We start from the raw sequence: 27,485 nt of genomic DNA, 5'->3' as shown, positions 1-27,485 counted from the left end.
GGACTAGAGTGGATGAAAAATTAATAGCTTGCTTGCACTGAGACACTTTCATGAGAAGCAAGGAAGAGTTAATTCAGAGCAAAATGATGAAGGTGCTCAAAGGGTCACCCAGCCTATGTAGAGAGGGAAAGTAACTTTTCCTTTCAGCTTGATACTTCTCTCTCCCCACAGGCGCTGCTGAATAATTCCTGTACATCATTTCTAACTCTCAGCATTTTGCTTTTGTGTTATTCTGAAATTGAATTTGTTGTGAATTACTCTTCATTGTACTGCTGCTTCAAGTACAATTTCTGGATACAAGATCTTTTATGTAAATGGTATTCTCCAAACTGCCATTATTGATTGATGTCTAATAAAATATTTTCCTCCAATCTGAATAATTTCACATTAAGGGGACTTCAATGTTCACTTACAGGACCTTTAATTGAGACTCAAGGCAATGACCCAACTTTAGCAAGGAAATGCTGGCAATTCTGCACTTCTTCAAATTCGTTTGCCAGTGTTTTCCAGGCTGCATGTTAATGTTGGACCCCTTGTGGAGTCCAGTGGCAGCATGCAAAGCTGTGGCAGGTTCCCCGTACTCACACTGGGGAATCTAACCTGATAATACATCATGGGAACGGGGTCTCCATTCATTTAAATGGAGAAGAACCACTGAGGGATCAAGGTAAGGTTTGGTTAATTAGCTTTTCAAAACAAAACACTGCTTCTGTTTATTTAAACTTTTTGATTGGTTTCTCAGTGTTTTTAACTGTTTTTATATTTGAATTCTATTTACATTTTTAATAGTTTGATTATTTTTCATTGCTTCAGAATGCTTCTGAGTGACAGAATCATAGAAACGTTCAAGAACAGAGGCCTGTGTTAATCAGTTGTCATGTGGCATGCCAACAATTGCTTCTGATCGTGGGCCCATTGCTTATAAATTCTGTCAGGTCCAAGGAGCTAGGCACTGCTAAATGGGTCTTACACACTTCCATTTGTGGACTGCAATGCTGCAGAATGTGGGAAGTAAAATAGTAACAAATCTAGGAGCTGGAGTGAGCCTAGGCTGAGGGAAAAGTGGGGGACAGTGGTCAGACAGGAGAGACAACTGGTGGGCAGTGATCAAGTCATTGAATCAGAACCCAGGAAGGCCATCACACAGGTGGCTTGGGGCCTGAGAGACGTCAGCAAAGAGTCATAAGACGCTTTGGGGGGTCAGAACAGTGGTGTATGGTGGGATACACTGAAGTAAAGTAATTAAAAATATAAATTAAGGGGAAGCTTCTTGAGTTGGGATTACAGTACTGAACTGGGACTTGTTCAGAGAGATCCCCTGTTGCAGAAGTTTTAGGACATAGAACATTTTAATAGCAGTTATCTCTACCATTTCAGAGATAACAGTGCTACTAAAGCCTTCCAAATGCAAAATATTTCAGATGCTGGAAATCTGAAATAAAATTAAAATAAAATGCTGGAAAGACACAGGAGGTCAGATGGTGCCTGTGAAACAGGATCTGTGATCTTCCAATGAAAAGTCAATCAACCCGAGATGATAATTCTAGAAGAATTAAGTATTCCAGGAATTCTCCAAGGGAGCATTATACCAAGGGGGTAGGTATTTGACATGGAAAATGGTTAAAATGTGACAAATAATCCATGGTTAAAACTTGACAAATAATCCATGGTCAAATTTCTAGTGTGGGGTAAGTCAGCATGGAAAACTTCACAATCACGTTCTGCTCCAGAGGAATACTTCTCTCACATGCTGAAAATACTATTGCTGCTCATCAAAATTCTTCAGCCAAAAATTTTTGATTGGCAACTAAACTAGGATGATTGTCTTCCAGCATTTTCTTGATCAGGGCCTCCCTAAGAAACAACATTGAATTGTGCACAAGAGCACTGTGTATGATTGTACAGTAGCTGCATGCAGAAACACGCACAAGGACCTTCCACTGTGTTCTGTGGTAGGCCAAAGATCACAGTCGGAGCAGTGATTTCGAGACGCCCAGGAGTGGTTAGGGTTGGGAGTGGGGAACCGGGGAGGATTAGGACTGGTTGGTGGCAGAGTGTGGAGGCGATTTGGAGCCTCCAAAATAAGGGGCAACTTTGGGGAAGGGATATCAGGCATCAAAATGATTGCAGAGTGGTAGTGGATCAGACACATGATTAGCCAGGAATTGGGAATGTGGAGGAATAAAAGACATAATCAGTAGCCTAAAGGACATCAGCAGACAGGCTACACTAAGGATGGAGGTAGACTGGGTAATGTCGTCAGACACCAAGCAGAGTTCTTCAGAAGGACGCATCTGCCTCATATTTTCCCACAGCAGCAGACCAGATTAGATAGGAGCAGCTTCTACTCTTCCAATAAAGCCTCCTACTGTGTGAGTGGCCTATACTATTCACAGAGTTAGATTGTGCATAGGTAACGTCAAATATGGACTAACACCATACCCCATAGCCTCTGTTGCACAGGCAGAGGACCTGGAACAAATGTTAAGCTCTGTAACATCAAGTTTTGGATTAAATTCCCAGTAAGCACACAGAAAAATACTGCAGTACAAGAATTTCTAGTCCTGCATAATGGGGAAATAAAAAACTGTGAATTAAAGTTAGTTGATAAATAACACTCATCTTACAATAGAAATAACATTGTGTGGTGCAACATCACTGAAATTGCTGGGAAAACCAACAGAAGCAGGATAATACTCACAGATGTAGTAATATTCTCGGCCAGGTCGGAATTCAAATCCTAATGAAAATGGAGTGAACAGCTGGAACTTTTCAGAAAATTTTAAGGGACCATTGGATGCATAAGGCCTGTTACACTCCCATCGCTTGAACCCTTTAGAGGTGTGATCACACGAGCTGTAGCCATCGTAATTCACCATATAGAGAACATAGCGCTCCGTCTTGTCTTCCGGTACAGAGTCATCATAATGAGGGCAGAAAACATCCAAGTAATCATTGATGCAAACTTCAATGTGGAAATCACCTTTCAGGAATCTGCAAAAATAAACATATAATCTTAACAGAAACAGTACGTGCCATATAATAACCTCTGTCAACAATTATTTAGAGAACATCCCACTTAAAAAAATTTGGTTTGCAATAATGAAATCTACTTTAACTCACTTACACTTGAATCCATATTATTGTACATTCCAAACTGTACATCTGTTGGAGATTATTTCTGTGTATACAATGCAGGATTATCACTGAAATTTTTCAGTAAACTCTTCTTTCATGACGCTACCAAGTTTGTAAGCCTGCTTGTATAAATATAAAGAGAATACTTAGAAATTTATAAAGTAAAATTTGACATAATTGTTTATTTCTATGTTTTCTTGTGGCGTTTTTTCAAATGTTGTGCCAATAGATTCATTAGAAGGTGATAATAGGTTCAGTGATCGTTGAAGACCATCAAAATGGAAGTAACACCAGGACCTTTATATTTCTGCCCTTTAGTAAACCTGGATGACAATTCTGCACCCAGGAGGGGTGCACTGAGTTCTCTTCAGACACGAGAAGACAGTCTGGTCCATTCAGATGTACCTCTGACCTCCAGATTAACACCCACCCACTGATTGAAGATGGCACAGTTTACACCTTCTAACTTGGAACTTCGCTCCATAAAGTGACTGAGTTCCATGCCCGTGGTTCTTGAATGCGTCACCTACCACCCTCCTGTGATGGCCTTTACTGCAGAATATTTTTTTCAAAATCAGTTAAAGAGTCACAATGGGTTTTGGCATTTGTTTACTTATATCTGTCTATACATTAAAAATCTCTATTTTTTAAAAAATGTTGATATAATATTACTGGAAGAACCATCTTGCAGCAGTCCCTACCATAGTCTTGGTGATTGTGTTACTGGCTATCTGATGACCTGGGTTAGCATTTAGACAATCTGGTGGTAAATCAGCAGACCCGAAACAGAGTGCCTAATCTGTTCAGTAACAAAGGAACGATGCGTCCACTGTCTTGATTATATGTAGAGCTTTGATTCATGGAGCAGTTAATCTCTAATATTATGACTATATGTTGCAAATGCAGAGCATCCACTTCTTCCTAAAACTCAATATATACAAATAAATAATCTTATGAATGGTTCACAAGGTTTAATGGATCACAGCGTTTATAAAATCTGGTTCGTCATGGAGTGTTAAACAATAAATTCTTGCCATATACATGCATATACATCTGGATACTATCCCCAATGTTCTTGAGTAAAATGTGCCTAATCCATTACCTTGATATTAATGGGTTACATGTATCAGTAAAGTCAGCACTTGTTTACTATCCCCAATGTTCTTGAGTAAAATGTGCCTAATCCATTTGTGACTACCTGCTGGACATGGACTTTCATCTCAAATTTATAGAACATTACAGCACAGTACAGGCCCTTCGGCCCACGATGTTGTGCCGACATTTTATCCTGCTCTAAGATCTATCTAACCCTTCCCTCCCACATAGCCCTTCATTTTTCTATCATTCATGTGCCTATCTGAGAGTCTCTTAAATGTCCCTAATGTATCTGCCTCCACCACCTCTGCCGGCAGTGCATTCCACGCACCCACCACTCTCTGTGTAAAAAACTTGCCTCTTACATCCCCCCACACCTTCCTTCAATCACCTTAAAATTATGCCCCCTCGTGTGATACGTTTTCGCCCTGGGAAAAAGTCTCTGACTGTCGACTCGATCTGTGCCTCTTTAGTTCCAGTTAAAGTCACTGAACTGATACAAAGTTACTTTCACTTAAATAAATCACTCAAGATTCTTCCATACTGACAGAGAAATGGCAAAATTGTTTCCAAAATTATCACCTTCTAATGAATCTATTGGCACAACATACGGAAAAACACAACAAGAAACATAGAAATAATTAATTATGTCAAAATGTACTTTATAAATTTCTAAGTATTGACTACATATTTATACAAGCAGGCTTACGAACTTGGTAGCATCACGAAAGAAGAGTTTACTGAGAAATTTCAGTAATAATCCTGTGTTGTAATTCATTTGTTTTCTTTAAAATCAAATAAATGTAAAACTCTCATTATCAAAAGTACAGCCATTAATTTTGCACTGTTGCATGTATTCAATTTTTAACAATGCCTTACAGCAAGAGGTAATAAAGCAAATAATAATTTACATAGCCCTTCTATTCAGTCAGACTTATATTGAAAGTTCATTGGCAAAGGCACACTGCCATACCATCTATAATTCTAACATCAAGAAGCAACTCATGTTATTAAAGGAATGCGCAACATTAATTATTGCCATACTGCTCAACTCTGGACCTCTGAATGAAAGCCTGCCATGAAATTTCCCTTAATCTGCTGACATGACTGCCTGTGTTAGCAAATAATGATTCTTAGATGCACACAGCAGGAAGCTTTCCCAACTCCACTCTAAGTATAGTGTACACTTTTACATATACCTGCTGTCTGATATGGCTCATTAGGGATAATTAAACACAAAGGCTCACATTCCTTACACCTATGTGACTTCCAAATAGCAAATTGATAATCCCCAGTTCTCCGAGTCACACATGCTAATCGTGAAGATAAAGTCCCTCAGTAATTCCTACACATTCAATAATTTGATGGCTACCAGCCAAGATAAAAAAATGAAGCTGCCAAACCATTTCTGAGTATAATTAAACTAACTCCTCCTCCTCTGTCACCACGAGGAATATGTATTTGCTGGCCCTTTGTCGAGAAATAACATTATTAGTTATAATTCCTTTTGATGATTTTAAATAAGTTTGCTGCTTTAGTCATAAACTTAAAGCTATATTTATTTAAGAGTTAAATAGCTTTGCAAAGATTACTTGTGCACCACACTCTGAAAAAAGGTGAAATGAATTTTAATAAAGCATGTTTTGTAGCTGTATTGAAATGTATTTTTAATAGCCTAGCAAATATACCATATGTCCCTCCACCATTCACAAGATACACAAAGCATATTGAATTGTGGAAGATAACAACTTAATAGTTTTTTACTGATGATTTTATGGCTTCATTAGTGAAATATTCTCTTCTTTTAAGACAGGGAATATGTTCTTGGTCTTCTAAATGATTTTTCTTCCTTAATATATCCTACCCTTGTGATAATTACATGATGGGTTTGAGAAAAATATTTTCTAAAGATGAACAATAGGGAATAGTGGAATCCCCAAATTATTCTGCGCAGAAAGATTCCCTGCACCTGCTCCATTCGGTACGTTTCTGTTAGATAGAGAATTGGCCATGTGCTTCACTGCTCCCTGTCGTAAGCTTTTTCTATTCATGGATATGAATATACAATATTGTATAATAAGTCAATGACTCGGTATACTTAAGGAGCATAATGTGTTAGTTGCTATAAACAATTACAACAAAAGTATATAGAAAGTGACTGAGTGCAGATAAGCAAGGGGGCATGTTCAGTTCTGCTACACATGAGATTACAACAGAAAGAAGTTTGCTTGAATGTAATTAAGTACAATATAAGCTAACTGTAGTTAATGATAGGGAAAGGATTACAATTCCACGCCGTGCAGACAGGCTTAGACTGCGATAAACTCAGGCAGGACACTAATGAAAACAAGATGTAACAAATTTGAAAAAAAAAATTAAGAGCTGGAGACTCATCTAACAGTTTATGTATAAATGGAAAAAAGCAACTTATGTGGGGTTCTTCAGATCAAAAACTGCACGGATTGGTCCAGGTTTTGATCACCATGAACATTAAATATTACCAGATCTGTTTCAGTGGCTCCGGAAGACCCAAATATTCATAGGCTTTATGCTAGAATCAGATGGTACAAGAACACTCCTGGGTTATAGTAGGCAAATTGATTACTCACATCCTTGCTCCTGGTATTTTTTAGTTCCTGCTACTTGCCACAGAAATTGGCCTACCATTCAGCAAAAACATTGACTTTTTGTAATGAAATTGGTGCTGAAAGAGCCACTGTGTTCTGAGATCAAAACCATAAACTGGGTTTGCTGACCAAGGCTGCAGACACACACACACAGCTGCTTCTGGGCTCGCAAAAAAAAGGAGGAAGTCCACGTAAAGCGTTGTGACCACAATCCATATCTGTCGCATATTCTACAAGAGATCTGTTCAAGAGCAGAGGAAACACAAACACACCACAGAACACTGCAGCAGTGTGAAGGTCCTATCAGCAGCCTTTCACTTCTCAAGACAAGGGAGATACTTCTGCTCACACTGCCTAACTTCTTCAGTCTCACATACAACACCTCTGCTAAATAATCAATACACTTTGATTTAAATGGCAAAGCAAGGTTAGATACATGGGGTGAACTCATAGTCCTCCTCGACAAGCAGCTCTTATCAAAACAAAGGCAGCATAAGGAATACAAGGTGCCTTGTTGATAATGAATTTATTAAAAAAATGCTCATCTCCCTCCTCTTCAAGAAAGGTCGGAACTTGACAGAGAAACGGTTAATAGCTACCCACTGCATTTTCCCAAATGACCACACATCAAACACATGAACTTGGATAAGTATCCCCAAACTACTTATTGGGAATGTTGGGGGAGTGGGGGGGGGGGTGTCTAATGGGTGGGAGAATCACACTATTCATCTGATCCAGTTCCAAAGACACACACAGTCAAGTGGGAATCATTAGAGAAACCCTGGGAATCCCCATACGCTGCACTGCTAACAACCACTACCACCACATGCATGCACACACCCCTCCACAACCCTTGCAGTTATGGGATTAACGCCAAAGTATCAACCCCATTGAGAGCCTGACCCAAATTAATAGGTAAAACTTTCATTCCAAATAAAATCAGAAAACGCTGGAAATACAGAGCAGATTAGGCAGAATCTACAGAAGGAGAATCAAAAGTAACATTTCATGCAGATGATATTTTTTTCAGAAGTGGGAAAGAGATAAAACAAGTTAGCAATAAGTTGCTGAGAGGGCTGGGGGAGGATGCATGGGACAAAGGGAATATCTCTGATAGGTTAAGACCAGGGTTACCATTGGGACAAATTGTATTGGTATTGGTTTATTATTGTCACTTGTACCGAGGTACAGTGAAAAACTTGTCTAACAAACCGATTGTACAGGTCACTTCATTACACAGTGCAGTTACATTGAGTTAGTACAGAGTGCATTGATGTAGTAAGGTAAAAACAGTAACAGTACAGAGTAAAGTGTCACAGCTACAGAGAAAGTGCAGTGCAATAAGGGGCAAGGTCACAACAAGGTAGATTGTGAGGTCATAGTCCATCTCATTGTATAAGGGAACCGTTCAATAGTCTTATCACAGTGGGGTAGAAGCTGTCCTTAAGTCTGGTGGTACGTGCCCTCAGGCACCTGTATCTTCTACCCGATGGAAGAGGAGAGAAGAGAGAATGTCCCGGGTGGGTGGGGTCTTTGATTATGCTGGCTGCTACACCGAGACAATGAGAGGTAAAGACAGAGTCCAAGGAGGGGAGGCTGGTTTCTGTGATGCGCTGGGCTGTGTCCACAACTCTCTGCAGCTTCTTGCAATCCTGGGCAGAGCAGTTGCCGTACCAAGCCGTGGTACTTCCAGATAGGATGCTTTCTATGGTGCATCGATAAAAGTTGGTGAGAGTCAAAGGGGACAAACCAAATTTCTTTAGCCTCCTGAGGAAGTAGAGGTGCTGGTGAGCTTTCTTGGCCGTGACATCTACTTTCTTGCCTGTGGCAAGAAAGATCATCCGTAGAGGTCATCCAGTTGGTGGGTTAATGATAGCAGTTAGAGAAAACAAAATGAACAAATGCTATGAAATGAGGGCAGTTATGAAGTAAGAAAAAGAAAAAAAGTATGTAAAAGTGGAGAATGAATGACTTATAGTTGAAATGGCCAATTCTGATGCAAACAGAGAAGGTGAAATAAGTTTAAATTGCTGAATTTGATAGAGTCCAAAAAGCTTCAACATGCCGAGTCAGAAGATAAAGATCTTCAACCTGAAATTTTATCTGTTTCTCATTCCACAAAAGCTACCTGACCTGCTGTATTTCCAGCATTTTCTGTGTTTGTTTCAGGTTTCCAGCATCTGCAGTCTTTTGATTTTCTTTAAATTGAAATGATTGCCAGTATAAAGAACATTTAACTTTCGTTGTCAGATATACATTTTAATTGTGACGTTAAAGAAGCAGGAGCAAGCTAACTGGCCCTTCAAGTTCCAAGGGACTGTTGTTCTTTTTGTTGCTACAAACAATGGAGAACACATATGTACACTGCTAGCAAAGTAACCGTGCATACTGAGCCCACATTACTGTTGATACCTCACCTCTAAGTTTACCCTCCACTAGAGGGAAGGTCTGTTCACAAAATAAAAGTTTGCTACAAAAGCAGTCCTTTCAATTACAATTTACAGGTGTTAATTAAGAACAAAATGAGGATGCCAAGCTTGTTAATTATGATAATTGTGGGTCTCATTTATGCTACAGGTGTTCACAGTGTGCAGCAGTGGCACATTAAAACAAGGCCCAGAATTAAACTGCTCTGCAGACGTAGATGCTGCTATTCCAACCATTGTTGGAAAAGGCCAATTACTTGCAGTATTTTTTTCATCTATTCTTCCAAAAGAAGACTCCCTTAAATTTGCTTCAAAAACCAATCCTGATTGGACCACTTCCATTCCAATTACACAGTTGAATAAAATTGGCTCCAAACCAAATGGAGTTCATCAGTCTTAAGATAACTCCTTTACATTTGCCATAACCCTTCACCAAGCAAGAGCTCTGGTTTACTGTTTACATGACTTATTTTCACAGTAAAGTCGTGCCCTTGCTATCTGTAGCTGCAGGTTTTCCGCAGTTTCACATACATCAAAGAAAAGAATGAATTGATGCATGTAGCATTAGTAATGAATACATCTGTACAATTGGTGAAATCACTGTGATGTTTAATCTGAGCTTTAATTATACCATGCATCTCATTGATTTCACATCCTTGTTGTGGATGTCCACCTTCCCATCCCATTTATCCTTTACAACTAGTTCTCCTCTGCAAAGAGCCAGGGCTCTTTACTATGCAAAAGTTATTCTATATATGTAGGTTGCTATTGTTACACAGTTCCAGCAAATAGTGGTTGCTGCTCTGTACTGGTAACTCATTACTAGTAACTAACTAAAGATTCTCAAACCTAAACAACATCACAAAAATACCACCAAAAGCAGCTTAGCAGCCCGTTCAAACTATTGTTGTATATTTTTGTATATTGTTGCATATATATTGTATGGATCTTTGTGCATCAAATGCCTGTTGTTTGTCTAATAACAAGTCACTGCATTTCAAAGTAATTCATAGCAACTGAAATACTTCAAGTCACCTTTGAGAGATGTGATAAGCTGCTATTTGAAAGCTCGTCTTTCTTTCACTTTACAGTGTTTATGTCATTATGTGTCAATAACACAGAGTGGGCCAAACATCAGCACAAAAATAAACCCCAAAATTGAATGAAGCTTTTCCATAAAACGCCTTTCATGTATACTATAAAAGCAGCCAATCTGTTTTAGTACCTTGAAATCAGTAACTGATTCAGAAGAAAATGAGTTTGATTTAATTATCAGTCAGGACACCGTAAATGCTAAGGGAGTGGTGCAATTTCAGAGGTGCTGGCATTCAGATGAGACAGTAAATTAACATAATAAGCTGTCAATTGCTTCAGCATGCCTCCCCATGTCCTTGTATAAAACTGATTCCATAGCACCTGATGCCTTCAGCATTACTGAATTTTCCAGCAGTGAACCCAGGGCCAAAATGCCCGGCATGTGCAGCCACAGATTAACAAACTTATTGATCAATAATCTAGGCAATCCTTCAAGCATTGTGCATTCTTAAAACACTCCTTTATGATTTGATTTCAAATTTTCATCATGTACGTTAGGGATGTCTTCCATTTTAGGATCTGCATTTTTCCCCAACCCCAGAAGAACATTCCTAGTGCACTAACATGCTAGCTTTCATTCCCCACACCAGTCTTCTTATTTGTTTTCTGAATACTTCATTTTTTTGTTTCAGTTAATGACCCGCTTCTTTCTGAGCTGAGCTACTCAAGAGTTAGGTTGAGATCATTCAAAACTGATGCATGTAAATTTGAAATCCACAAAACCTGGGAACTATTCAATTCAAATCAGATGGGGAAAGTTCTTGTTCTTGAAAATCAATTCTGAGAGGTCAATAAACTGAATTTCCTGTTCCTTTTGGAGAATATACTCCTGCATAAAATGAGGGCAGCCAGTCAGTGAATGAAAATCAGGAGGATCATCTGTAGTAGCTGGGATAATGGATGCTGTCAGTAAACCACGAGGTGCAGTGGAGTGTCAGCTTCAAAGAAAGGAGCAGAAGAGTTCTGAAAGGAGACATGAGGTGGACTTTAACAGCCCTGATTCTATTAACATATTAAAATGCCACCCTCAACTTAAGGCAGTAATCTTATCCATCAAACGAATGTAATGCAGTAACAAATGATGTTTCACAGAATAAAACTTTTTTTGAATGTGTGCTTTGTTTAAAGTACCAATGTTCCTGGATGTTACATACCAGCTTTAATTCACCATTTTGTTCTTGCTTCGAGTTTTTTTTTATTTCAAAAATAAACTTTATTCATAATTTTAAAAAATACACAAAGGAAAAAACAGCAAAAACAAAACCTTAACATTCATGGTTGTTACATTCAGTAGTGTAAACAAAAGAGAAAAAAAAACAACAAACAAACACAGCACCATTATGTGACTCCCTGAGGTGATACCCCTTTCATTGCTCGAGGGGCTTCCCCACCCAACTCTGCCCCTCCTATACTCTGGTCCTTCCCCACAGAGCCTTAAGCACTGGCTGCACCGAGCTTCAGTGCGTCCCTCAGCATGTACTCCTGCAGCCTGGATTGTGCCAATGGACAGCATTTCCTTACGGACATCTCGCTGTGCTGGAAGACCAAAAGGTTTCGGGCAGACCAAAGGGCGTCCTTCACCGAGTTGATGACACTTGAGGTCTGTTTTGGAGTGCGTCCCCAGGAACAGCTTGTAGATCAGAGAGTGCTCTGTCACGCAGCTGCTGGGGATGAACCGGGACACGGACCCTTGCATGCTTCTCCACACCCTCTTAGCAAATCCACAGTCTGCAAAGAGGTGGGTGACAATCTCTTCCCCACCGCAGCCGTCCCAAGGGCAGCGTACACTGGGGGTGATATGTCTTCTGTAGAGGAAAGCTCTGACTAAGAGGGCACCTCTCAATGCCAGCCAAATGAGGTCTTGGTGCTTGTTGGTCAGATCTGGCGATGAGGCATTCTGCCATATGGTTTGGACCGTTTGCTCCGGGAACAAACCCATAGAATCCATAGTGTCCCTGTCCCACAGTGTCTGAAGTACATTCCGTGCTGGCCACTGTCTGATGGACTTGTGGACAAAGGTGTTTGCTTGGAAGTACTCTTCCACAAAGGACAGGTAGAGCGGCAACATCCAGCTGACTGGGGTGTTGCGCAGTAGAGGGGTCAGGCCTATCTCCCACAACACCAGAGACAGGTAGAACCTCAGCACATAGTGACACTTAGTGTCCACATACTTTGGGTCCACACACTGCCTGATACAGCCATACACGAAGGTGGTCATCAGGATGGGGGCAACGATGGGTACACTTTTGCCCCCATTTTTCAGGGGACTTGTATAGCATGACCCGTCAGACTCACTGGAAGACGTCCCGGGTGATTGCCGAGGCAGAAGAGTGAGGAACAGGCTATGCCTGTGCCAGGTACAGCAGCCCTGAGAGCACATCGCACCTGATGACCAAGTTCTTCCCAGTTATTTGAAGACACAGGATCTAAGGAGTAATCATGTTATGTTGGCCATGCCCCCACGACCATCACCTCTTTCACTCCATCTCATAGGCAAGTGTGGGTGTGGCGGCCCGCACACACGGGACTCGAACCACCATCGGGAGCTGCGGGCGGACGCACAATAGTGCGTTTTAAACTACCCGTTCGGGGTGGACCTTTCGGCAACAGTCGGACGTCACATCCGCCCCACGGGTCGCAGCTGCCCATGGGTAGAGAGTTTGGCGCGCCTTTCTGTTCTTGGAGTAAAGAATCTTGAGTTCAGCACTCTCTGCGTCCATGTGTTTCTTCAGTAGCGCATTGCGTACAGTAGGTGATGGGGCAGTTATCCACAACTCTGCAGATATTGGTATGAGAGGCAGGCGGGGCAACTCATGTATACTCTGCTCAAGTGTCAAATCATGGTAACAGGGGCAGTGTGGATTTGCACTCTGGCCTGCAAAGAGTTAAATTTCCTGGCATATGGTAGGCACAATTGCTTGGGGAAATAAATTAACAATATAGCCTACAATTGGACAAACAAACTATTATTTGAAATCAGCTGATCCTGTTATAGCTCTTTGCTAATCAGAATGAAGATTATTTTGGAACTTTCTGATGGGAAGTCATGAGTTTACACCCACGTGCACTTAAAATATGTGACTACATCAAAATAGTCAAGTTTTTCGAGCAACTTGGAGTTAAACTCTTACAGCACAATGCATCACCTAATAAGTTCTTAAATGGGGAAGAGGTTTGTGAGTGTTGGGATTTAAACAACACTTCAGTCCTAGGACCCCCATCCCCCCATCAGCCCCAGTACTTAGTTACAAAGGTCAGCAGAGAAAAAAGTCAAATCAATGTCCTCTTTTGGTTTAATGTGGTTTTGCCCTCAATCAATCACTTTACAACACAAAGAGAGGGCACTTGGCTCAGTGTGGCAGTTAGTTATCACTGAAGGACCTGTCCAGGGTCTTATTACTTTTTGCCCTTGTTCTCCTGACAGTGAGGTACGTATCAGGCAGGATTTATGAAACACTGTGCCCATATTTTGTCTGTTTCAGGATGCTTTAATGATGCACCAGCTCCCAAATATGGCAAGATGTTCCACTTCCCAAAAACTAAATGCTAACAGCTTCAGAAAACAAGTTTTTAGAGAACACATCTCCTAATGTGGACAATGCCAATAACAAGTTTGTAAAAATAAATTAAATTAAAAAATGCAGTTTGGCTGTGAATATACATGTGAGAGCCGAAGAGTCAATAATTCAACTGAATACTTTGTAACAGTGTCTTAAATTGCAGTACTGAAGTTTGCTGAGAGGGTTTTTGATAATCAGCAAAATCCTGGGATTGAATTACTATATAAAACTCATTTTTTTTGTTAATTATGTCCTTTATAGTCCATTTCTTAGAATAAATACTACATTAATCACAATGTTATGGAGATGTAGGTGAAAGCCATTTTGATGAAGTGTTGGAGAAACTTAAGACTCACTGGCATCCACTTCGGATGACCTGTCCTGGGCCCAGCATATCGACGCAATCGTAAGGAAGGTGCACCAGCGTCTTTACATTCTTAGGAGTTTAAGGAGGTTTGGCTTGTCACTGAACGCTCTAACAAACTCTACAGATGTACTGTTGAAAGTATCCAGACTGGTTGCATCATGGTCTGGTACAGCAATTCGAATGTGCAGGAACATTAGCAGCTGCAGAGAGTAGTGGACTCTGCGCAATACTTCACGGGCACATCCCTCCCCACCATCGGCAGCATCTACAGGAGGCCCTGCCTCAAGAAGCCAACATCCATCATCAAAGATCTCCACCATCCAGGCCACGCCATCTTTTCACAGCTACCATCAGGCAGGAGGTACAGAAGCCTGAAGTCCCACATCACCAGGTTCAAGAACAGCTCCTTCCCTTCAACCATTTGGTTCTTGAACCAACCGGCAAAACACTAATCACCACTACAGTTTAGCAACACTATAACCACTCTGATCACTTTATACTAAAATGGACTTTTTTTCTGTTCTAATTATGTCTTTTTTCTTGTAAAAATTGTGGATAATTTATGTTTAATTTATGCTTTTCTTGTGAATGCTGCTTATATGATGCTATGTGCCTGTGATGCTGCTGCAAGTAAGATTTCCACTGAACCTGTGCATACATGTACTTGTGCATATGACCAGCTTTATTCCCCTTAGAATTTAAGAAAGGAATATTATTTACATTGTTACTGCTAAGAATTTTTAAGTTATGCAGAGAACATTAAATAGCTTATTCTTGGAAAACTGTATATTCTTTGGACTTGCAAGCCCACAGCCATTGTGCTTGACAACTAACGGAAGGTCCTGCTAGCTGCTAATGTAGCATCTTGTGTATCTTCAATTGGCCTCACTCTTCCTCAATTACTAATGAGTTAGATTTTAGTAAACACGTTGTAGGCTCCCATGGGACAGGTGGCTAATTTTCAGATTCTAAAAGACCATTAACAAAATAACCATCTCCAACTCAGAATAAGCTTTGCCCAGAAAGAATTCCTCCTTCCTTAAAGTTTACGTTGAGCAAGGTGTCTTTATGAGAAATAATTATGAAGTAGAATATATCAGCAGTGTCATTATTTCAAATATTACACAAGAGTCAAGATGAAGTATCCTACAAAACATTTCTAAGTGAAAAAATACAGGCATCACAAAATGTCACCATCCAGAATTGTATGATTTCTGATTTAGCACAATTATCTGTTCTACTCTATTGTTGTAGCAGCAGTGTCTACGCATATTTAAATAATGTACCCATTCCTATCCTAATTTCAGAACCATAGCTAACTTTTTTTTAGTATATATGATATTTCTGGCATAAAAGCATGCCAAGGTACTTCACTGAACACATTTCAAACAAAATTTGACACCAACCACATGGAGACAGAAAAAAAAAGACCAAATGCCTGTTCAAATAGGTAGTTTTTAAGGAATCTCTTAAAAAGAAATAAAATGTAGAGACATAGAAAGGTTTAGGAAAGGGCTTAAGGCAAGACCTCCTAGAATGGAGCAATTAAGTTTTGGGGAAGATGAAGAGAAGAGTATACACATCCTAGCAGATGGTAGGTTGGGAGGAGATTATAGAGATTGGGTAAATTAAGGACATGGAGGGAACTGGAAACAAAGATGAGAATTAAAAGCAATACATTGTATCTCCAAGAATCTATGTTAAGCAGCAGAAAAGAGGTGGTCAAATGGGTCTCATCATGAGTTAGGGACATGGCAGCAGTTTTGGATGGCCACATCTAGAGTGAGGAAGGGATGAAGGTTTCAATAACAGATGGAGGAATGAAGATAGGTGATCTTATGGAAGATGTGCATTCCATAGCTCATCTTGTGTTCAAATATGACACTAAGTTACAAACAATCCATCCATACATTTCCTTCCCCAGATATCTCTCCACAATTAGTGGGGGGGAGGGGGAGGTGAGGGAGCCCATGAGTTTAAGGTTTTCTTTGACCTTTATTTAAGTTCTTATTGATCTGAGTCCCAGAAGGAAAATGAGTGACATGTCAATTGATTTATTCTCTTCTCCTGACATCATGGCCAAAATTAGGAGGTAATTATTCATGGAACCAAAACTGTACCCAGGCATATTTAGCACATTGTTGGGCCGCCATATGCACATTCATTGCCAGAGTGATGTCATCTGACATTCTGACCTTGACGAGTCTGCACTTTAAAAATAAATAATATAGCATATGAATAATTGAAGCAATAAAATGACACCCCAAAATAATTGAGTAGGACCAAAGTTATATTTCATAACATTGATAATGTAATAGTATTCATAAAATCTAATGAAGACCTATAGATTTTTCTGACTTGATAACTCTCTGGTTAATTGGATCTGACCTGCTTACCTCCTGAATTGTTCCAGGGTGGCACTGAAAGCTGGCCCCATTCAACCAACAGATGAATGGAACAGATCGCCATGACAAATGCCACTAACCAATCACAACAAGGCGCATCTGCTGCTACGTGTGGAATCCTCTGCCACTTTTCCATATCAATCACTCCCTAGTTTAGTTTTCCTTTTGTTTCACTGCTCCCATTCTTCTAATCCATGGCTTCTTCCATAAATGCTCGGAGTGTGAATAATGACTTCTCGGGCAGCTGGGACATCACCACTGCATCTGATGAAAGATGCTGCTGCATGCCTCAGGCAGAGCCAGCTCACGCCTGCCACCGGATCGCATTCCACTGGGCTTCTGACATACCGGCTGCAACTCCCCCACAGGCTTGCTGTGATCAATGGGGAATTTGTATTAAAGCACACTGCAGTTTATGAACATTCAGTCAACACTGATGAAATAAAGTCCACCACCAATGCTGTAAATTTGAAATCAAAATTCCACACAACACAATAATTGAGACAATAATACAACTCTTCTTACTGCACTCTCCTTAAGTATTCAGACCGTCGAGTTAAAAAAAAATCTGAACGCCAACTAGCACCTGTTTTCCTAACATATTATTGTGCCATCTTTCTCAGTAGGTGCCTTGGGTCTCTAAGGCCACAGCCCCTTCCTATAACATCTTGTCAGGATTTAAAATCAGGCTGCACCTGTTTGGGGACTTAACCACACAGCCCAACATAATCAAAGCCATTCTCTGCCTGCTGTCCTCTAAAGACTCACCTCCACACTGCACAGCTGTATATCACCCCGCTCTCTGATAAATGTCGGATTACCAGAAGGAATTTGCTGAGATAATTATGCCTCTCAAGTTCCCATGAGCAAAACGTAATTTGGCCTTCACAATGTTCTCCACAATACGGTGTGCAGATGGAGATCATTTTCTCTAATTTCACCGACTTTTGTTCAGAGGCTAAGGGACAAAATACCACATCTTGCTCCTATCACTTTTTATTCATTTTGCACAGGTGTCAGTTGATGGCTCCACATCAGAGGGTTCTAACTAATCAATTATTTCTGCTGTAAAAGCAGGTTCATGTCAATGAGCAGGGGTTTAGTTCAACACAGAGCAGATAGTGAGGTGGAAATTACAGATATGATTAGAATTTTAAAGAGCACTTCCACGGCCTATTAAAAGTTCCTTTGGTTTCTGCCTCCAGCAAGCTGGGTAAAAGCCTCCATCAATACTTGTCAATTGAACTCTACAGGTCTTTGCTTTAAAACTGCATAGCATATGAACTGTACAAATACATTTACAAACTGGCAAGAAGGAAATCAAAGTACCAGCAGGTGAGATAGAATTTATCCCAGGGCTTTTTGTATCTATGATAAACTTGTTAAATCTCTTCTAACTTGCTTAATTGTTTGGCACTTTGCACTGCAACTGTAACGCATTAATTTTAAATCCGGATAGTATAACTGGGCCATGTATGGGGATGGTCCGCACCCGCTGTAAAAAGATTGAGGAAAAGGATTCTTTTAAATGTATTTGCCATTTGTAATAAATTTTGTAACTTCATAGAATCGCAAGAATTCCCAAGGTTCACTTTTAAATCAAGAAGTGATTGCAATCAGCTTCTCTTGTAAAAAGTGCACTGATTTGGCATTTTTAAAAACACCCATCAGCTAATTAAATTTTGCAATGGAACCAGCTAAGGAGTTACGAGAAGAAAAAAAGCACTGAGTGTGCGCAAAATATCTCTGATGTGGGTTTTGAGCATCGTACAAGTGACACAGTACACCGCAGAAGGACGCTTTGAAAGCTTAACCCAGCTAAATGTCTCCCTTGATAGTGGTTCCACAGATTAGGAAAACAACCAGTTCCCAGGGATGCCAACTGTTCTTTGATGATGCAGAGTGGAAATTGGCCGCAAATACTTGATCACACTTTTGCCACATAGAAGAGACAAGCTACAAATACATTGAAAGTTAAGTTTTTATTTGCTTAATTCAATAAACCTCTTTGTAGCAATAAATACGATTCAGCTGGCATTCTTCATCCGTATGAAATGTTGGATATGCTGAATTCAAACATTAGTTTGGCTATATCATGAACTGCACTTCTGTTGATGACTGAATATGTGATTCTGGAAAAAATGAATAAAAAAATCTGCCACAATGGCACAACTGAACATATTATTCGCCAATGATGTAGGAAGAGATGAGTCCTGTGGCCTTGCTAACACTGCTGCTGTCTCCTATGGAGTTTCTGAAATCGGTGACAACATGATGACATATCCCTACCCACAGTCAGTGCCATTTTCTACTCTGTCATCAGCTCCATTTTCTCACTTGTCACAACCAATGTTGGACTTTCATGTCCCTCTTAATAATGCTCCTATAAAACAGAGCTCCAAGTGCCCTCTTGGTCTTCTGGCTCACTTACCATTCTTTTCTATCTTGGGTCCATTGTAATAGATGCATTTCACTGTGTGTTTCCATGTACATGTGACTAATAAAGATACATTATCTTATCTTATAGTCCATTGTGATAGAACAACTCAAAATGTATGTTGGAAAGGAGGTTACCTATGTTACCTATCTGACAAAATGGACAAAATAACGTACTCCCCTTAGAACTGTGATATGATCTGCAAAGTGTACATTGTAAGCCTATTGGACTGAATGCAGCTGCCAAGAAAGAAGGCTTAGCAATTTCCCCCTTCAACATCTATGGGCATATTCTTGGCATTTCATGGAAGTACAATGTTTTGAACACAATGATCCTCTTGGCAAAGATGCCAAGCATCCCAGTATTAATCTGATACACGATGAAATACACAAATAATAAAATGGGTAAATCAATTGCCTCAAATTAAGATGTGATCACGAAGCTCTGCTATGTGCAGGATGCACAAGATTTTCCTTCCTTTTACCCCCGCCCCCTCCCCCCCCCCCCAGTGTTGCACATGCTTTCAATGAAATAAATTTTGTAAAATACGATTGGTCGGTGTGGATTGCGTGAAAACTAATTAGAGAATGTTAAGTACTTTAGCTTATTTCCCAACTGTGTGTTCAGACCAATAACTGCCCTTTAACTGCTACTGCCAGCATCTGACTGAGGCTAAGCACGTGCATTAACCTCTCCAAATGTGAATGAATGTGTTTATGTGCCAGAGCTCTCATAAAACAAGCCAGTCTCTAGCAGAGCGGCACCATGTTGTAATGGCCCTTTCTTCAACACACCAACTGTTCAAACAATCTGCAGCACCAACATAGTACCAGCATCCTTCACCAAACAAAACTCTGACATGGGGTTACAATATTATTCTGGCTCATTAGGGAAGCTCACCCATATTATACAAGGCCAGTTTCCGAAACTATCTTCAGAAACTATCTGGGCACCAATCCCATTGAGAGGGTTTTGATATTTCAATCTGAGTGTGTCCGATAAAGCAAATGCAAGTCATGTCAGTACACCCGTATCCTTCCAAATGATGATGTGGCTGATTTTAATAATGAACCAGAGGCCTCCATGTTATTGCTTTTATTTATTTCTCTCTCTCAACAAAAAAATAATTTAGTAATTCCTTCTCATTTGTTTCTTTCCTCGATGAAAAGTTCAGACTTTAAGGATGAGGTCAAGAGGCTTTGCAGTCTGAAACAAGGAACCAAACAGCAATCGTATCATCATGGCAAAAAGAGCCAGTGATAATACAGTATCAGCCAAAAATGACATGAATGCAAATGAAGCATGTGTGACTCAAGCTAGCTTGCCTCTTAAATTGATCGTGGCCCTGCTGTCATGCAAGAGAAAGGCACCAAAAGGGGCAGCAGCCACAATTTGCTTTATTTGTGCCAATATTTCATCAGTGTCTCAATACAGGCAGCAGAGATCATTGGACAGAATTCTATCTCTGTCAAAAAGCACTCCAGTAAAATGCATTTTACCTTTCAAGAGCCTGCACCTCTTCCTTAAGAAAATACAATTTACACTTCTTCCATAAAACACTGCAATCTTCTTCACTCAAATGGCTTCACAGTTCCCAATAAATGAAAAAGGCCAAAAGAATGAAAATGTTCAGAATTTATTGGATTCCATTTTTCAAGAGTGCAATACCTCCCGGTTGCATTAAAAATTAGATTAAATTGACTGAAGTTCAGTTAACAGGATTATGCCCTTCATTCTTAAAAGACCTATGGAGAAAAAAAAATAACATTTTTAAAAGCAGCCTGCATTGGCTGATGGAGATGATAACGGATCTCTTGAATTAAACGCGAATAGATTGAGCTTTATCATACTTTTCTGACCAAGTCAGCACCTCCAAAATGGTGCTCATTAAGTGCATTAGCAAAGTGCCATGCAACATGACAAAGGAGTGACAGGGAAAACTGCTTCAGGGCTGAGGATCCTGACCTGAAAACTGTCAGAGAACAAAGGACTCACATCTGTGGCTGCCTTATCAGTGCCCCGTGACTCCCAGGAATTCATCTCTGTAGAATTCCTCATTATTTATCTCATGACCCTATATACCAAGGGTATTCATGAAACATCATGAAGCTAATAAATTAGTGATGATTGTGGGATTGGTTTGGTGCACACAGGCAGGATGGCTCAGTCCCAAGCTCAGCACACAGCAGCTCGCCTGTCTTCATCCACTGCTGCTTATCCTCTTGTAACAGAATCCTTCCCTTGTAAGTGACTAAGACACAACTATGCCCTCCAGATGCAGCCATTAACCTATCACTTTAGTCAAGTATAGGCCTCAAGAAAGCCAGCCGGAGAAATCACTCTGTTCAGTGAATAGGATTATATTCAGTGAATGATTACATTCAGACTGTGCCCTCTGCTGCCAATCAGCCAATGTTAGGACCATTCTTTCTTCTGATTTAACTCTGTGCCTGTTAAATTGTAAAGGGATTGATTTGTGTAAAACCAGAGTGTATCAGCTTTTGACTTGGCAGATGCATCGTACATATAGATGAGGGAGAAAGATCAGATGAGTGGGAATGAAAGATGACCTAGTGCCACACAGCAAAGCATTCTGGGACCCAGCAGTTCTGCTCCATGTCCCCCATTATTACCTTCTGAGTATTTCTGTTCAGGAGGGAGTACAAACTATCAGAGAGTGCAAAATAGATACAGCTACAATTGGTTGAGTTAGAGAGCATGGACACAGCACAGTAATGAGCATCTGTTTCAGTCTGTGACCCAGCAATACCATCCCTATCACAGATCTTCTGTTAGAGAAGCCGTACAGTGTAAAATTATCTTCCAGCATAACTAAACCTATACTGAATGCATCATGTGTTAAATTAAAATGAAAATCAATTAGCATGTATCATTCTTGCATCTCCTCAAGAGGAAATACCTCAACGGTTTTGGCTTATTAACTGTCCTATTCATTTCGACTGACAAAAATCAATCATATCCAACAAGTGCATTAAGCAAAAGGAACAGGAAAAGCGAAGGTCTTGTTATTTCATTCAGGGGTCTGCAGGGTGCATGGAAGTCAATCAATGCTCAGCTGCTCCCTCAAACTAGAACAAAAGGTTTCTTCGTATTCTTGGAAAAAGGCATTTTAACACAAGGGGCAACATTCTGCTCCAGGCTCCACATTAGCTAAACTCTGAGTCACTCTGTAGTTGGAGACACAAATTCCCACGTGACCAGTTCAACCTTTTAGTGAGCTACTTTCCAAACTGACCTTGGTGGGGTAGACAGAGTCTGTTATTTTTAAAGAGCATACAGGAGCAAAGCCAAATTCTGCACTTTTTCAAAGTATCTGCATGACTACGTGCTATTTTAAGCTTTCTGAATGACTGTGAAACACATTAGAAAGGACGGATAAGTAAAATTATGAAACGTTACTAATTCAGTTGCTGATTATAACAAATGAAACCCGATAAAAGACAATCTCCAAGTATGTAAATTGCCATTGAAAAGTAAATACTCTGACACACAAGAGATTGAGTAAATACTCTGTTAGGTTTCCATCAAGATAAAATGATTATTCTTATTCAACTTGTAGGTGCTAATTTAAAACTAGCCTGAGGCTGGTAATTACTCTAATCCTCAAATGATTAAGCCTTTCTTGCCACTTAAAACAAATAAACAAGTTATGATATTCCAAATTCTTTGAAGGTGCTTATCATTCCTTTTAAAGTGTTTATTGAGGTGATTTTGAGCACTTCAAGGTGAAGAAAGTTATGCTGAAGAGTGGGATGTTGATCACACAATATCAGCATCAAGAATTCATTGATGAGATATGCCAAAGCCTAACAGACAACAAAGGTGGCTTTTACATAACATTAGCACAAATGCACTGAAAGTCTCTGAGTGAAATTGCTGATTTAATAGTTGTTTAGGAGCAAATTTCCATTTGTGATAGCATTTCCACTAAGAATTTGCTTCAACCAGGTAAAACTCATTTCAATAGAGCCCATACATCTGACAGACAGGGCAGACTTCTATTTCAAACAAGATCCCAAGAGTGAGACTAATGGTGAAACAATTGGCCTGCCATCCAATAACATGGCAATATAAATATTGTGAACAAATATATTACCTGCAACATGTTAAAGGAGAAAATTAATGATTGTTGCAAGGGTAACAGAGTGTATTCTATGTTCAAATTCCAGTGCCTCTTATACAGAGGAGTTATACAGTCTGTTTATAGCTTGAGAAACAATTTTATTATTTATATAGAGCTTTCTCCGACTTTGTACAGGATGCTGCCTCTGTTTTTTCTGTCAGCAGTAAGGAACAGCCTCTCTACTATTGGCAGAATATGCAGTTACTTATTGCTGATGCATTTAATAGGCAACTTTCTTACACAGTTTGCTATTCACATTCAGAACAGGTGAAAGATACAGGCACAAATTTGGGTGATTCTAATTAAAATACAGCCACACTTGAAATGGATCTGGAATATTTTTAACTGCTCTATTTTGCAATTTGTGCTACATTAGTGAATTGGCAGTTTATTCAATTAACTTTATTCTGCAGTAGTTCAAAATACTGCCCCTCTCACTGCCCAAGGTAGGAGAGGGAGCAATGTAACTTCTACCTCAGTATTGAGCGTTGCTCGTTTCTCAGCCTCTTGCTGAAGAATGATGGCTGACAGCTGAGGAAGGAGAGCAGCTGATTCTCAACAGGAGTCACAAGATAACTGGGTATAAAACGTTTCTTTAAAAGTATAAAACGTTCATGCAGTTTAAGCTGATTGCCGTCCCACCCCACCCCCCAGAAATGAATATGCCCACCAACGTTTGCAAACTGCTATTATTAATAAAATGTCAATATTTAACAAAATTTTGTTTGCCTTATCTGCATTTCAGCCACAATTTTTTGAAGTTCATCCCACAATTTCTGTAGGCCTTTACTGGAGGGGTAAATGAAGAGTGTAAGACAACTAAAAAGCTGTTGTTGGTAAAATTACAACTCCATCCCATGAAAATACTTCTTTCAATGTAAAATAAATGTCATAACCTTGCTGAAAATTCTTACCCTGTATTAAAAGAACATGGTTAACCTCAATTTCAGCCTTTTAAAAGAGCACAGGTCTCTATTAGGAAACATTTGCATCTGTTGTGCCAAAACATCAATGTTATGACAATCTCAAGTTAAAGTTAATGATCCACAACTTTCTACAATATTTTTTTCTCCAAAGCAGCCAAGACAAAAGCTCCTTTTTAATCCCACAGTGACTCAATGAATAAATGTGTTGCAGTGTTGAGCCATAAAGACCAGGAAATTCATAGATTCAATTCTTGGTCACTTCTGCAATTGCTGTTAGGCTGCTGATGGGTCATTGCAGTTGACCTCGGTGTCACTGGGTCATTCAGTGATTTGCAGTGGAAGTATTTACTGAGTCAATCTCAGTTGTGATGACCCCCATGGCTGACGATGACTAACATTGCACATTACATATGACCTCTTTGGTGTGATACTGAAACATACTTTCAACCACAAACGACAAAGTTAAAGTGCCCAAAGCCTCCTTGAAAAACATGCAACATCCCCACTGGCTCTTGGGAATCCCTGACCTATGATTGTTCAAAGATGGTCAATTTGGAATGGTTTTGGTTCAGGAAGCCCAGCATAAATGGCAGGAGTGCACCACCTCAACAACTACCTGCCCGCCCCATCAGGGAGATCCTGCCCCATCTGTGGAACAGTCTGCAGGCCCCATATTGATCTCATTGGCTGCTTCAGAACCACAAAATTGAAATGGACGTAAGTCATTCTTAATCCCAACAAGACATCCCAACATGATTACCTAAGAAAGGGTACACACTGAAAAGATATAATTTCTGTATTAGCAAAACACAACTAAGCAAATTATCGTCATCTGTGTATAGAAAAAAATTTAGGCCCTTGGGTTCATCGAGGATTTAGAGCAGCCTTGATTAGGTCCAGCTTTAATTTTATACCCGGGTGGACCCTAACTCAGATGATATTTACAATACGCCAAGTTTCATTGAATCATCATTGGCAACAATGATCAGGCTGAAACAAACTCATTACTAGGAGCAGGGGAGCTGACAGCATTGTCCCTTAATGTGACCACTAACAAACTATAACTTCAAGTGGGTGTGACCCCAGTTACCACCTGAAGTTCTAAACACAGGGAGGGTTGAGCATCAACTGGGTCACAGAGGAGATTCGGCTCAATTAAAAAAAACTCACCACAAGTTGTTGAAGCCAACCTGGCTGATAATGCTTTCCAATGTAACTCAACTTTCAGCAAATGCATTGGCTGTTCTGTCTCCCTCTAATCAAAAATCTCTACCAAAAAACTTTTTTTTATTAACAAATACACTTTTCCAAAAAGGATTCACTGTATTTTTGAATTGTTACTGGCAAGGTCGGTGCACATCAACTTTGATGTCAGAGCCAGATTGCAACCTTGGTAGAGGATTGACATTTCCCATTGACACTTTGCTTTACGGATTGCGAGATTTTATGACAGAGCTTTGGCAAAATGTCACAAGGCACAACAGTCAATAGCACTGACAGCTTGTAAACCCAGAGAGTAGGATTCTGCTAAGGATTGGCTTCCTCCCAACGACCCATCAAGAGCGAGTCACCTCACAGGCTGGTGTAAACTGCTACTCCCCAATTCCCAGCCTTTCAAACATCTTGCAGAAGCTGCACAAACCATGTAGTAATTCTGGCAGACTTTGCACAAAATGAGGAAGAACTACTCCCAACAGAAGCAGAAAAACTATTATTTCTTTTCAATCTTGCTTGTATCAAGCACATCTAGTTTGATTTTCATTAAAAGATATCGCCTGATAATAGTAAACTCCTTTGGATCAAACATTCGATTTGTATAGAGAAAAACAAACAACAGGATTTTACATTTGTTGTGTTGCAAATAATGGCTGAAACATTTCATGGTGCACTGCCAGCATTTGGAAATTATTAAAATAAGCCCATCAATAACAACAGCACACATGACAGGAGTTGGGTCAACTGTTCGTCCCCGAATCCCAGTGATACATGTGGCAAAAGGACTATTCAAATTTGAATAGGCCAAAAAAACCTATGAAATCATTCACAGGGCAGTCAATTGAACACATAGGCACCTTTCTTTTAAAAAAATTCAATTTTAAAAGCACTGAATAGCATTACAGAAGCTGCCAGCCACAATGGCACAGCAGGCCTCCAAAGCCTTTCACAACTGTTCTCCTGCCCCTCCCCTTTCAGAAGGATTTGGTGTAAGCCAAGGAGACCATCTCAAAAAATGCAAATTCTCCTGACCACACGCACAAAAAAAATCAATGAGGTCAGAGGTGCATCCTTTTGAAAGGCAGAACTCCTGTCCTGCCCAAAGGCATCTGGACTCCACAATAACAGCAAGCCTTGGCTAATTTATTTGCAGTTTGTAAACCATACAGATCTTGCTGAATTGACTGATTGACAAGTTGATATCAGAGTAGTATTATTCATTGCCTGCCCTTTCAAAAATGATGCAATGATAAAGAAGTTTCTGCTGAACAGGCAGGCTTATAATAATTTACTCTCCTCGATTCTGCTTAAAAGAAATCTACTACCAATGTAGCAGTTACATGATGTTATCCCCAGAGAAAATGTGATCGAATGTAAAATCCCCACAGACACTCCAAGCAAGATCAGTTTAACTCAGCACAGTCTAGGGACTGGGCCTGTGCTTTTACATTCCTGTGTGATGAATAGTCAGTTAATCCATTAAATTATCTAGTAAGATTTTGAGGAAATATAGCATGTTTATTAAAAACAGGCAACTAACATGATACTCACTCTACTAACAAAGAACATTGGAAAAGCTCAGAAGACAACTCAGAAATTAAGGAATCCTGGTTTAATGGCTATGTTTTGCTATAAAAGTAAAGCTGTATACACACATAGAACTGTTTAGCAGTCACTATTCCTGGTAGGCTCTTACAGTTTATAAATATTTCTACTGTGAAAATTACAATGTTCTTGAAATAGGATTTTTCGCAAGTAATTGTACAAGACATCAAGATGTACCAGAGCTTTCAAAGTAAACCTACAAAATAAAACAGAATTACTTGACAGTAAACTGAAAGAGCAAATCTTGCAGGAGGACAATTTGCTGGGGTAAAAGAAAAACAGGAAAAGTACATCATCATGAAAATGAGTCCAAATCTCCAGCAATAATATGATCCGTTGAGGTTTGCTACACCGGCAGTTTAAAGCAAGTACTGTACTAGTGAACGGTCCTTTCAATTTTACTACTTAACCAGTAGTTATGCATGCTTAACCATAAAAATGCATG

The 27,485-nt window shown here is 39.8% G+C and overlaps 1 protein-coding gene across 5 annotated transcripts in view; it reads right to left on the bottom strand.

The window, feature by feature from the left end:
• efna5b (ephrin-A5b) overlaps positions 1-27,485 on the bottom strand; it is a 170,606-nt gene that overhangs the window by 19,684 nt on the left and 123,437 nt on the right. For all 5 annotated transcript variants that reach the window (XM_052020520.1, XM_052020522.1, XM_052020521.1 and 2 more), the window contains one exon: positions 2,702-2,994. In XM_052020520.1, coding sequence (XP_051876480.1) covers positions 2,702-2,994 — 293 coding nt within the window. The remainder of the gene's footprint in view (positions 1-2,701; positions 2,995-27,485) is intronic.

The sequence above is a fragment of the Pristis pectinata genome, chromosome 7 (assembly GCF_009764475.1).
Source record: "Pristis pectinata isolate sPriPec2 chromosome 7, sPriPec2.1.pri, whole genome shotgun sequence".
NCBI lineage: Eukaryota > Metazoa > Chordata > Chondrichthyes > Rhinopristiformes > Pristidae > Pristis > Pristis pectinata.
This window is presented reverse-complemented; position numbering and strand designations above follow the sequence as displayed.